The following is a 13379-nucleotide window of genomic DNA, read 5'->3' as shown; positions in this document are numbered from 1 at the left end:
AACCAAAAGTTCCAGAAACAGATGTCAGCATGAGCAGCACAGAGAGTGAGGACAATAGGAGTTCAGAGAACCTGGATGTAAAATGGGAAATGCATCAGAGATTTATACCAAGTTCATAAATGAGGCTTATTTATAGCATAAATCTATCAGCGAGCACGAAATCTCACTGCTCCAGAGTTTCCTAAACATTTTTTGGCTCACAGATAAGGTCAAAGATCTTTCCAAGACTCATGCAAGCACCAGGAGGAAAGTATGTTCTCTAAGCCTTCTCTTGTTCCCATACAGACACTATAACTTACATGCCTAAAAGTGATAGTCAATTTCTTTGATTTTTGCTAAATGAGCAAAGTCATTCACACTTTAAAATAGATCAGACTGGTTTGGCTCAGTGGATAGAGCATCGGCCTGTGGACTCAAGGTTCCAGGTTCAATTCCGGTCAAGGGCACATGCCCTGGTTGCGGTCTCGATCCCCAGTAGGGGGCATGCAGGAGGCAGCAGATCAATGATTCATTCTCATTCTCTCTCTCTCTCTCTCTCTCTCTCTCTCTCCCTCCCTCTCTCTCCCCCTCCCCCTCTCCCTCCTTCCCTCTCCCTCTCCTTTTCCCTTTCTCTCTGAAATCAATAAAAACATATTTAAAAAATAAAAGATAGACCAGACTACATTGGTGCAGGCGGAGGAGGTGTATGCAGATATGTAATGGAAAGGTTTTATTGTTGGTGGTGATTTTCGTTTTTTTCCCCAAGGGAAAGGTTTATATCATGGCAACCTAAACCACTTTGAACCTATATTTTGGTCATCCCATCACTACAGTAAATACATGGCACCTCCACCCCACCTCTGTATTCTTCCCATAGCTTCATTTTGCTCCAACTGACTCTCTAGGTTAGAACAAACCTAATTCCTCTTCTGTTCTCAGGCAAAAACAGTTTAGTTACTATATATTCTTTCTGTAGTCCAAGCTCATATTCACATCAGTGCCACTAGGGTCCACCATTAACTCCATGCAGCTTATCTCAATAATTTCCCAGAAACACCTCCCTCTTTAACAGGAAGTGGGTCCAACTGTTAGCAAAATACAATGTTTTGGCCCTTAACCTAGAGAACAGAACCATTAGGACTGAGGCCCGCAGACAAGTGCCAGTACTTTTATTAGTATGTAAAGAGTAACTCATCCCATCCTTCCTTATACTCTCTGAGATATCATCAAAGAAAGGAAGGCCACAGGGAGACATCAGCAGGTGGAGTGATTATAGCAACCCTTCCTTGTACGCGTGTTGAGTGTTGTCATGCCATCAGATCCCAATGTACTGGGAGGTTCCCTTGTTTTAGCACTTGTTTGTTTATTTTTCAAAGGCTCTATTTTTGAGCACATCATTTGACATCCAGGAAATTTTGGTATGTGGAATGAGATCCATCATTTTACTAACACATCATACTTACACCTCATTCTCCCAACTTGTTACTCAAAGGGGAGTCAATGATAAAGAAAAGCCATTTGACATGAATGAGGCCATCTAACACAACAGATGGTCTTAGGAGAACGCGATTCAGTGGTTTCCCTTTTCCTGTAAGTAGCAGAGAAATAAGTTATATATGCACAATTGGAGTCCTTCAGGCAATGTGATCATCTCTTGCTAAGTAACGCATATCTATTCCATTATTCATATGACTTTATTATCACAGCACATAGATTTCATTTTAATTACTATATCTGTGCTTTTGCTTATGCATAGAAATCTGTTATCATAACTGTCTTATAGGTCCAGCTCAAGGTAAATTTTCTATAAGAACTTTTTCTTTCTGCTCTCATCTCACAATGATAATATTAATACTTTTCCCTCATTATCCTCAATGCATATAAAAGAATATCTCTGATCCAAAGCAATAAGAATATATATCTGATAGGTAAACTGAAAAGGTATATTAAGCCCTGGCCTGTGGCTAAGTGGTTAGAGCGTTGGCCTGCACACCAAAGGGTCTTGGGTTCAAGTCCTGGTCAAGGGCACATACCTGGGTTACAGGTTCTATTTCTGGCCCCAATTGGGGGGCTCATTTGGATGGCAACCAATTGATGTGTCTCTCTTACATCCATGTTTCTCTCTCTCTCTCCCCGTCCCTCCCTTCCATTCTCTAAAAAAAAAAAAATTAATGGAAAAAATAACTTTGGGTGAGGATTAACAACAAAAGTAGATTAAGCAGAGATTATATTTTTTTAAGGCACAGTTTTTCATCTGCACACTGAGGACTAATAATTGTAGAGTTATTGTGGAAATTAAATGAGTTACTATATATAATGTAATTAAAACAGTGTCTAGCCTTAGCTGTTTGGCTGGGTGGATAGAGTGTTGGCCTGCAGACTGAAGGGTCCTGGTTCGACTTTGGTCAAGGACACATTCCTCAGTTGCAGGCTAAATCCCCGGCCCTGGACAGGGTGCATGTGGGAAGCAACCAATCAATGTGTCTCTCTCACATTGATGTTTCTCTCTCTCTGTCTCTCACCCTCCCACTCTTTCCAAAAATCAATGGAAAAATATCCTTGGTGAGGATTAACAATAACAATAAAAACAAGTCTAGCACTAAGGTAAAGTCCTAATAAATGTTGAATATTATATTTTATATATATTTCATAAAAATACATTATTATAAATAAATTATCTTAAAGTCCTTGGGGGCAAAACTATGTTTTCTATTTGTATTCACCCTGGTAGCAAAGCAGATTGGTACATCATTACTCCTTTTTTGGTGACTATTTGGTAAGCAAGTGAATGATGTTCAAGTGATACTCAAACAAAGGATATTAAATCTTCCATCATCTCATTTTCAGTTAATTTTTATGTATCCATGTTTATCCTAAACTCTAGAAGTCTGAAAATTGGTTAATTACAAGAAAATTAAAGTCTTCAGGTTGAATATCTGTTGTAATGAGAAAAATGAATCCATAGATGTTTCTGAGCTATAAAACTGACAATAAAAAGCAATTTATCTGCAATTTAGGAATTTAAATCCATGTTATTCTAAGTGCACAGATGTAAAATAATTAACTATATTAGTAAAAACATACTCCAATACTCAACTCTTGATTGCCATTATGACCAGCTGTCACTCAAAACGACTGAATTTTCTTCTGTGTTATCTCTCTGTGTTTAGAGGCAGAAGAACACACAAGTTGTTCTTTCTGTATTAACAACTTAGGAGTGCAAACATTTTTTAATGGTCATGAGGTGAGAAAATAGTTCTATGTGTAATGCCAATGATTTCTCAGTATCTTTTGAATACTCTTAGCTATTCTATAGTAAATGCTTTGGCCCCTTTGCCTGCTTATTCTACTTAATTCCAACCCCCCCCCCCAAAAAAATAGCCCTTTTATCTATCACTTGCTCTTACCTCCAACTCTGTAGCTAAAAGTAGATTTTTTTTCCCTTTAAACCATATTTCTCTCTGAATACCCTATTCTCACTAATGGCACCATATTCTTTCAGTCATTTAATCCTGAAACCCCCAAAGATTTCCATGAGGTTGAGAAACATAGAAAGGCAGTTAATGTGTGCACTCCCCATCCCCAATTACTGGCAATGTAATTTGCTCAACTTCTCTGTCCCTCTAGCTCCTCCTCTGTAAAATGAGGGTTCTATTCATACCTTCTTTATAGGGTCAGAAGGAGGATTCAATGAGTAAATACATTCAAAGGGCTTAGAAGAGTGCCTGGCACATGTTAAGCCTCAGTAAACACTCGCCACTGCTATCATCTTCCATCTTCCATACCAACACATTTACCGGATGCCTCTCACTTTTGCTTCTACCTTTCCAGCCTCAAAGCCCTTTTCAGGCCCAGGCCTCTTTGCATTCGTCCACTTCCTTGTCTTTGTTGTGACTCATTGGTTTACTTATGTATTTATTCCCGGGATACTGGGGGTGGGGGGGTGGAATTACAATAGGCCAGGAACTGTTTAAGCCCTGGGACTACAACAGAGAGGAAAGCAGACCTGGTCTCTGCTGCCATGGAATTAATTAGTTAGTTCCACAGAACTAATGATCTAGTGCAGGGGTCAGCTGACTATGTCCTGGGGCCAAATCTGGCCCACCATCTGTTTTTGTTAATATAGTTTTATTGGGATACAGCCACACCCATTCACTTGTAGATTGTCTGTGACTGCTTTCAGTAGTGGCAGGGTTGAGTCATTGCAAAAAAGTCTTTATGGCCCATAAAGCAAACTGTAAACTGGCAAAGTTTGCCAACTCCTGTTCTAGTGGTAAAGATAGAATAAGATCCCACTAAAATTAAACTTCCGTCAGTAGAGAGTTTATTGCTACATCATGGAGTCATCCCATACCTACATATGGAATCACTATTCTTCAAATATGCCTCATCATTCTCATCATTCCCCATACGTCTGTCACTGAAAAGTTACACTATCTCGGCCTGTTATTCAAAGCCCTTGACCTCCAGTCTCCTCTTTCAGCCTAATCTACTGCCCTCACCCTCTGCACTCGTTCATGTAGGCAAATCTCACTGCAGAATCCTCCCCAGAACTCACTAAAGTTGCTTAGGCGTCCTGCCTGTGGATTCCCATAGTCCTCATTTTAGCACTTGTCACAGTGTAACGTCATCTGCTTACTTGTCACTTGTCATCTGCTTACTAATCGGATCCCTCCAACAAACAGCAAGTTCATGAGGCCAGAAATGGGGTCTTCTGTGCTGTGGAATCCTCAGTGCTAAGCACAGTGGCAGACACTTAACATGTACAAATATATGGTGTGGGGCAAAAGTAGGTTTACAGTTCATATAAAAATAATACAGTAACTAATAAATATTAATGCAAGAATAAACTCTGTGTTTTGCATGCTCAGAACTGTAAACCTACGTTTGCCCCACCATGTGCATGCGTGCGTGTGTGCGTGTGTGTTTGGTTTAAATGAATTAATATCTACCTCTCTTTTTTTTTTCTACTTTTTCCACTTTATGGGCATGCCACCTCTATACATCCTTCTCCAAAACCTACTCTTCTTCAGGACAGGGTAGTATATATCATTACCCAACGTGGAGAATAATGAAAAACGATTTGAGACTACATGTCACAAGGTTCTAAAGAAGCAAGGGAGGAAAGAAAAAGAAAAATCTGTGCTTGTACAAAATCATTCTGACAAAAAAAATCTTTTAAAATCTAATGTAAAAAAAGTAGTATATGATATTTAAAAGTGATTTTCTAAATCTTTGTAGATATAGGGGGTTTCTTGAGAGCTAAAAATTCTAAGAGAAATCATATGAGGACTTATTTTATTTATCATTTTTCAAATAAAATTATGGTATCTGTATTATTATATTGCTTAATGTGATTTAAGCTATATTTAACATAAAAATATTTTATCATGGCCATGACTGTCTATAATGCAATGAGATTTTGTTCTTAGCTTTGTTTTTTTCCCCCCAGAAGATAAAAATGAACCACTAGATGGTGCAATCATCATGAAAAAGTCATCACATTAGAATTTAAAATATTTTATATAAAAATTCTTTAATAAGAATTAAAACTAGTTTTTATTTATTTTATGAAATTGGTAGGCCAGTCTATTTTGTATAAAATGTCTTTACATATTTTATGCCTTCTGATTGTCAAACAGTAATCAAAATCATTATGTAATTTTGTAGCAGGTTAACTTTATATTTTGTTTTTCTCCGTTTTGGAAAACCTTATACAACTTTTCAAACTTGTATTTTGCACAACTATTACATACACATACACAAAATGGCAACCGACAGACGTGTCTGAGGATATTGCCATTTCCTTAAATAGGATGTTTGTATGGCTCACGGTGAAGGAAGATTTCTATGCTTATTGTATCTATGTGCCTGTGCCTCTATTTGTAAGTTCCTGATAGAGAGAATCTTTGTTTCCAAACCCTCCTAGACCACAGTCCAACAGTGCGTTGGTGAACATGTGGTGTGATGTTATGTTCTCATCCTGAGTTCCTCCCCATGCTGGCTTCTGGATTCCGGCCGCATTCTCTGTGCGGCTCACTGGACTCCTCAGCATATGCTGCCCAGCGGTGCTTTCCCCCAGCACACTCCTCTCAGCTGGCAGACTCACACCTTACACATCTGTGCACGCTATGCACATAGTAAACACTAAAATAATAATAATGAGGAGGAGGAGGAGGAGGAGGGGAAATTTTGGTGAAGCATAAGTTTGATTAAACTGCCCAATACTAAAAGAAAATATAAAAAATAAAATAAAAAGGAAAACATAGGAATTTGAGATCAGTATGTTCTTGATAAATATGTGTAGGTAGACACTGAATCATTTTCATTTTAATAAATGGGTCTATAAAGAATAAGAAGCTTATAAAAATGTTTCATATTTTCAATTATATATGCACCTATTATTTCAGGAACATTCTCATTCGCTGAGATGGGAATGTCAATTGGTACAGTTATTATGGAGGGCAGGTTGGAATATATATCCAAGCCTAGATGTCATGATGGTATTTGAATTTATCCCAGGGTTGTACAAAGATTTAGCTACAAGACTTTTATCAAACTATTGTTTGTAGAATGTGAAAATGTTTAAACATATCTCAAAAGTGGCAACAAAAATGAAGTGTATTTCATCCATTCGGTGAAATAATATTCAACTATTACATACAAAACTGTGAGAGGAAAGTTAATGAACAGGGGAAGTCAGTTGAATTTTCTGCTTTGACTCCATTAATAGACACTTTAATTCACAAATACACTCTCATTTCACTGATTCAAAGGACCCACTTCAAAATACTAACAGCATTCCAGTCTTCAAGACTAAATCCAGCCCTGCCAGTGGCATGAATGGAAGGCCTCTGAAGGAGGTGTGCGCAATCTGCTACTGCTCTCTCCCCAGTCTGTGCCCCACACCACATCCTGGAAGGCGCTTCCTTGACTCACACTGTTGCCTGACAGTTCAGTGCTCTCTGGGCCTGATGGGGTTTATTAGTAAACCTAACCCTTTCTCTTATGTGCCTTTAGCATAAGGTGACCAGATTTAGGGGCGTAAGAGGAGGAATACAGAACATTCAGATGATTTTGAATTCCAGATAAACAATAATTTTTAGTATAAATATAACTCAAATATTATATGGGACATACTTATAATAAAACTTATTCATTGTTTATCTGACACTGGAATTTCATCAGATGCCCTGCATTTTATCGGGCAAGTCTAACTTTAGTGGGTCCATCCGAGACTCCCCTGCTGGGCTCCTCCCAAGATCACTCTCTCAACCCAGACAAGGTCTCTCTTCACACTGGGTGCTCCCTGGTACCCCTCAGATCCTGTTCTAGTCATTAAGTGACTGCCTCTTACTGCCAGGTTCTCTTTAGCACCAAGACACCCTCTGGGCAAGATCCCTTTCCTATGTGCCCAAGCTGAGCCTCTCCCAGAGGGCCACACCCATCCTGGGATTTGCTACTATTTGCCTCATCTCTGGAGGGGTCTGCAGTTTCTTCTGCAGCCCCAGGACCTGGGCCTGGGTGTCAACAATGGCACAGAACACATCTCAAGGGGAATTTCTTTTCTCAAGGCTGAAGGTTAGGAGGCAGCAACTCCATTCACAGTCTTCCTCCTTGGGGTGAAGAGAGACTTACAATGCTGCTTTGTCCAAAGAAATGATTCTTGTAAAATTCTCTCTTCATTTCCGTGCCCTGAACCTTTTAAAATCCTTGATGTGGAGTGCAGTAGTCCCATAAGCAGTCATTAGCTCTGTTCTTTGTCAAGTGCTCAAATCGTGCTGTCTTCTTTCTCAACCTACAGCTGTGACTGCCCCACTGGGTGGAAAGGAGCCTTCTGCACGGAGACAGTTTCCACCTGTGACCCTGAACATGACCCTCCACACCACTGTGGCAAAGGGTCAACTTGTGTCTCGTTGCCTCATGGGTACACCTGTTCCTGTCCTCTGGGAACCACTGGAGTCCACTGTGAACAAGGTAAGGCCGAATTTCAGCTCATGCTGTCCACAAATTTAACTAAGTCAGTTTCCTTTGGGAAAAGTAAAATGAAGTATATATGATAATAAAAGATTCTCCTCTCTTTTCTCCCCAGGATATGTGACATTATAGTTCACAGATAAGAGAGTCCTCACAGTTCGGTAGTACACAAATAGGGCTTTGTTTTCAGAATTGTTGTGGTTTATTAACTCTAAGCCCCCTGTCTGTTTAGTCTAAACATTCTAGATGTTTTGTGCTAAGTGCAGTAACTCAATTTCAGAACAAGGCTCCATCTTTGATCTTCTTCCTTCTGTACCTTCTGTACCTTCCACTGACACAAAACTCTCAGGAGTAGCAAGAGGAAGATACGTCAGCTCTGGTTCAAAGGGAGAGAAGTTTGAGGGATGAAATGGCCCAAGTCCAGTGGGAAGGATAAGGAGCTTTCAATGTTCCAGATCTCATCAGCTTTACTGTTCTTCCTTATACCTATGATTGATCATATCCTTAACACTGGGGCCCTTTGAGTGCTCCCCACAGTCTCCTGAGTGCTCCCCACATGGGCTTGGCTAGTGCTAAGCGTACTTCTAGATCAGAGCTCTCCCCCCTTTATTTCGTAGCTTTCATAAGACCTTACGTGTTTCCTCCACATCACAAGCACGCTCTGGGGTAGGAGGGGGTAAGTGGAACAGGGCAGGCTTGTTCCCTCCTTAATAGAGATGGGCCGCAGTCATCCCTCCACTGTCCTCCTTGCAGCCAAATAGCTCAGGCTCCTCTTCCTAGACTACCTACCTCTCAGCCAACACGGGCAGAACAAGGAACATGGTTATCTATTGCCTGTCAACTACAAGCAGGAATTCCAACTGCATTTCATTTCCTCCTGTAATTCCCTGACCCCTACCCCAGCCTCCACACCCAGCTAACACTTACTTATCCTTCAGGTTTTCACTCAGCCCTTACTTCTTTAGGGAAGCCTTCTCCTTCATAGAACTGAGAGCAATGACTGTGCCTATTTTTGTGTATTGTTGTTGAATCTCTATTACCCATCCTATAGTATAGAATACAAACTCTGTTATAGATTTCAACTTAATAGTTCTAAAATAGTAAAAATGGATAGGGGCAATTTTTAAGAAATAGTTTTTTATTTTAGTGAACAATAAAGTACTCCAAACTTTACCTCTATAACTTCCATAGGAATAGCTACTAGAACCTGAGAGAAATAATAGGACAAGTTAACATAAGGACTGGTGATAGTAACAGTAGGGGAGGACAGATTTTTGAAGTTTAAAGGCACAGTAGATCATCAGCAAAAACTCTTGTATTTTCTAGATGATCGCAGTCCCTCATAATAGCTATTCCTTTAGTAAATATAACATAGGAACCAACAATGTAGAGGTAACATTTTATCAACAACAACCACACTCCAGTGGTCTCTGAAAGCATAATCACTAAAAGCCAAATATCTTCAAAACCAAAATTTGTCTTTAAATAAGTTATCAAACATTAGGGTTGAAAAGAGCCTTAAAAATCAGCCTTAAAAATCACTTAATCCTAATTATTTTTAAGATCAAAACTGTGACTGAGCAGGACTGAGGGAGGATATAAGTCTTCATACCGCCAATCCAATGAGTTTCACATTACCCCATGAAACCACTAGCTTTTACATTTTGTATGATGCCAGCTTTTATATTTTTACTATGGGCTCAGTGCACGAATTCATGCACCTTGAAAGGAACTGTGGGCCACGAGGCTGCGGTGGGCACAGGGACAGGTCTCAGCCCATCCTCCATGCCCCCTCCCACCACGGCCCCTGGTCCCCTGTCTGCCCGCAGCCCCACCCCCGCTGCACCCACGCACTGATGGTGCCAGCCCCATTTGCACCCGCTGACAGCGTGGAACTATTGGGGCCGGCGCCAGCAGCAGGTGCAAGTGGCAGCTGCTGCCCCAATCACCCCTCAGGAGCAGAGGGAAGTGGAGAAGCCCTCAGGCGCAATTAGGAATGGCAGCCACTGCTCACACCCACTGACAGCGCCAAGCAATCGGGGCCAGCAGCATGTGCAAGCAGCGGCTCTGGTGCTGGCAGCGGGTGCAAGCAGGGCTGAAGCAGGGCGGGACCTTGGCACACGGGAGCAAAGAATTTTCAGTAACCACCAGAGGCTCGCCCCAATGACAGTGACTGGCACCTCGCCTTGGTCTGGCACCCCCACTCACCTGCTCCACCATCCTGCTGTGGCCGACGCCTGCCATGTTCTGTGCACGCCCCCTGGTGGTCAGCACAGGTCATAGTGATTGGTTGTTCAGTTGTTCGGTTGTTCTGCTGTTCGGTCTATTTGCATATTAGCCTTTTAGTATATAGGATTTCATAATCAAAATATAAAAGCTAGCCATCACATGAAATAAGTGGAAATTTGTGCAGTCTGTGGTATGCAGAATTGATTAATAAAATGTCCTTGTCCCCGTATTTTAAATTGTCTAAAGTATTTTAAAGTATGTGTATATGTCTGAGAAGAGAGTGGCCGGGGGAAGTTTTTTATACTAACATTCTAATTTAAGTAGTAAAATATTATTTTATCTACCCCTTACTCTAAGATTGACTTGCCATTGGGAAAAAAAGTGATCCTTCAAGTCCCTTAAAACATTCACCTACAGCATATTTTCTTTCACTGGGACCTCACCCCAAACTTCTTTGGAATTCCACGAGGTATGGTGCTGTGGTAATAAAATGTCAACAGACCACTTGAACCCGATGGCATAAAGGATCCCAGCCACCAAAAGCGATTCAAAATATCTGAGCCTATTTCCAGAAGTACATGAATTCACAATTGTCACATTGTCTGACCCAGGAACTAGCTCAGAGAAGTGTTTTTAAACACCCAGAAGCCCTAAACCAGCTTTAAAAATGAAACTGAAGATGAAGAATGCTTGTCAGCAAGCATCTGGGTTGGATATTTCACAAGGACTATTGATCTTAAATTAAAAATAAATCATAATAAGTTAAACTAGGGTAGAATATTTTGCAATCTAGCTTAGTCATTAAAGCATTCAATTTAGGCAGAATTCTGGTTTACGATTATTTTCTGAGATAGAAAATATGTCCCATTTCTTTTCTCACACACAAATTTTGCTCATTTGCTCTTTTCTTCTGTGTTATTGCTCTTTCCTGCTAGAATTTATTAGTTCCAACTACACATATAACATTTCCTGGGTTGTACAATCTCTCCTCTCCATTTATTTTTCCCCACATTATTGGTGAATTGCTTTTTTTCCTTGGAACAGTTTTATACTACTAAATTCTAGCTCTTGCGTATCGTTGACATTTAGCCAAATGAGATTCCATAATATGTGTGGTTTTAACTTTCAGCCTACCAAGTACTGAAAATGTTTCCATTTTTCTTACATTCTTTCCATCCATGGTGCAATTTTCCTTCCATTCATTTCTCATTCCTTAAGGTAAAGAAACCCATGCACATGCTGGCATTTTGAATGAAACAGGCACATGTTTAAGCTACTTAGTCCCTTGATGTCAAGGGTACTTTATGGTTCAGTTACCAGTGGTTCTCAACCTTCCTAATGCCGTGACCCTTTAATACAGTTCCTCATGTTGTGGTGACCCCCAACCATAAAATTATTTTTGTTGCTACTTCGTAACTGTAATTTTGCTACTATTATGAATCGTAATGTAAATATCTGATATGCTATATGTGTTTTCCGATGGTCGCGATCCACAGGTTGAGAACCGCTGAATTGCCCTAGTTTTCATTGCAATTAATTCAAGCTCATGGAGAAGTTCAATTCTTCAAGCCTTCCTGACACATGGGGTGCTCTCCTGCCAAGCCTTTGGTCTTCCTAATAATAGCAAAATAATAGCTCCATCCATAGCACTATAGATGGAGCTTTCAAAAATCATTACTGTGTGCCTGTTTTCCTTTTGTTATTGTTGTTCATCCTCACCCAAGGATATTTTTTCCTTTGATTTTAGAAAGAGTGGAAGGAAGGGGGAGAGACAGAGAAACATTGAGGTGAGAGAGACACATTGATTGGTTGCCTCCTAAACTGCCCCAACCAGGGCCAGGGATTGAGCCTGCAACCAAGGTATGTGCCCTTTAGCAGAATCAAACCTGAGACCCTTCAGTCCACAGGCTGATGCTCTAACCACTGAGAAAACCGGCAATAGCTTTTTATATATTTTTTAATTGTTTTCCAAGAGAGGAAGTAAGAGGGAGAGAGAGAGAGAAACATCAATGATGAGAGAGAATCATTGATCAGCTGCCTCCTGCATGACCCCCACCAGGGATCGAGCCCTAAACCCGGCCATGTGCCCCAACTGAGAATCAAACCGTGACCTCCTGGTTCACAGATCAAGCTCAACCACTGAGCTACACCGGCCAGGCTGTGTGACGGTTTTCAGATGCATTTAGCCATGTGGGAATGCACCTGCTTTCTCTATAGAAAAATAAAAACAGCTTTAGTCTTTGTTTCCCCACTTTCAATCCCATTGTGATGATTACCAGGAATCCTATATAATAAAACCCTAATATGCAAATTGACCAAACAGCAGAATGACCGGTTGCTATGATGCGCACTGACCACCAGGGGGCAGACACTCAATGCAGGAGCTGCCCCCTGGTGGTCAGTGTGCTTCCATAGGGGGAGCGCCACTCAGCCAGAAGCCGGGCTCATGACTGGCGAGCACAGCGGCGGTGGGGGGAGCCTCTCCCGCCTCCATGGCAGTGCTAAGGACCCCTTGGGGGATGTCTGCCTGCCAGCTTAGGGAGCGGGCCTAACCCAGCAGGTGTACATCCCCCAAGGGGTCCTGGACTGCAAGAGGGTGCAGACCGGGCTGAGAGACACCCCTCCCCCCATCACCACCCCCGGATGTCGTGCACCGGGCCTCTAGTGTGATTATATGTGTACTAGATCCTCTATTCCTACAGTTTTATAATACTTTTTAAAAGTAAAAAATAAATGGGCACTAGCTATGATTCCTAGGAACACACATTTTAATTTCTTAGTCTTCTTTCTGTGCTTCTCAATACAACCTGCTAAACTATAAGTGAAACTTAGTGAGAAAGTGAATTATATGTAACAATGCTAAAGGTTATACAAACATTATGCTTTTTTAAAACATATTTTTATTGATTTCAGAGAGGACGGGAGAGGGAGGGAGGGATAGAAACAAATGATGAGAGTAAATCATTAATCGGCTGCCTCCTCCACACCCACTATTGGGATCAAGCCCAAAACCCAGCATGTGCCCTGACTGGGAATCAAACCATGACCTCCTGGTTCATATGTCAACACTCAACCACTGAGCCACACCAGCGGGCAACATTATGCTTTTTGAGTATCAAAAGGAATAGATGTTGCTAGTGAGTCTTAGAAAAAAATATACACAACTGTCATTTCCTAACCTTGGATCTTGGGCA

At 41.0% G+C, this 13379-nt stretch overlaps 1 protein-coding gene across 1 annotated transcript in view; it reads left to right on the top strand.

The window, feature by feature from the left end:
• Positions 1 to 13379, top strand: part of EYS (eyes shut homolog (Drosophila)) — a 1189235-nt gene that overhangs the window by 1148910 nt on the left and 26946 nt on the right. Inside the window, 2 exon segments of the mRNA XM_006096829.1 lie at positions 7784 to 7956; positions 8574 to 8622. Coding sequence (XP_006096891.1) covers positions 7784 to 7956; positions 8574 to 8622 — 222 coding nt within the window.

Source organism: Myotis lucifugus, unplaced genomic scaffold (genome assembly GCF_000147115.1).
Source record: "Myotis lucifugus unplaced genomic scaffold, Myoluc2.0 scaffold_187, whole genome shotgun sequence".
Taxonomy (NCBI): Eukaryota; Metazoa; Chordata; class Mammalia; order Chiroptera; family Vespertilionidae; genus Myotis; species Myotis lucifugus.
This window is presented reverse-complemented; position numbering and strand designations above follow the sequence as displayed.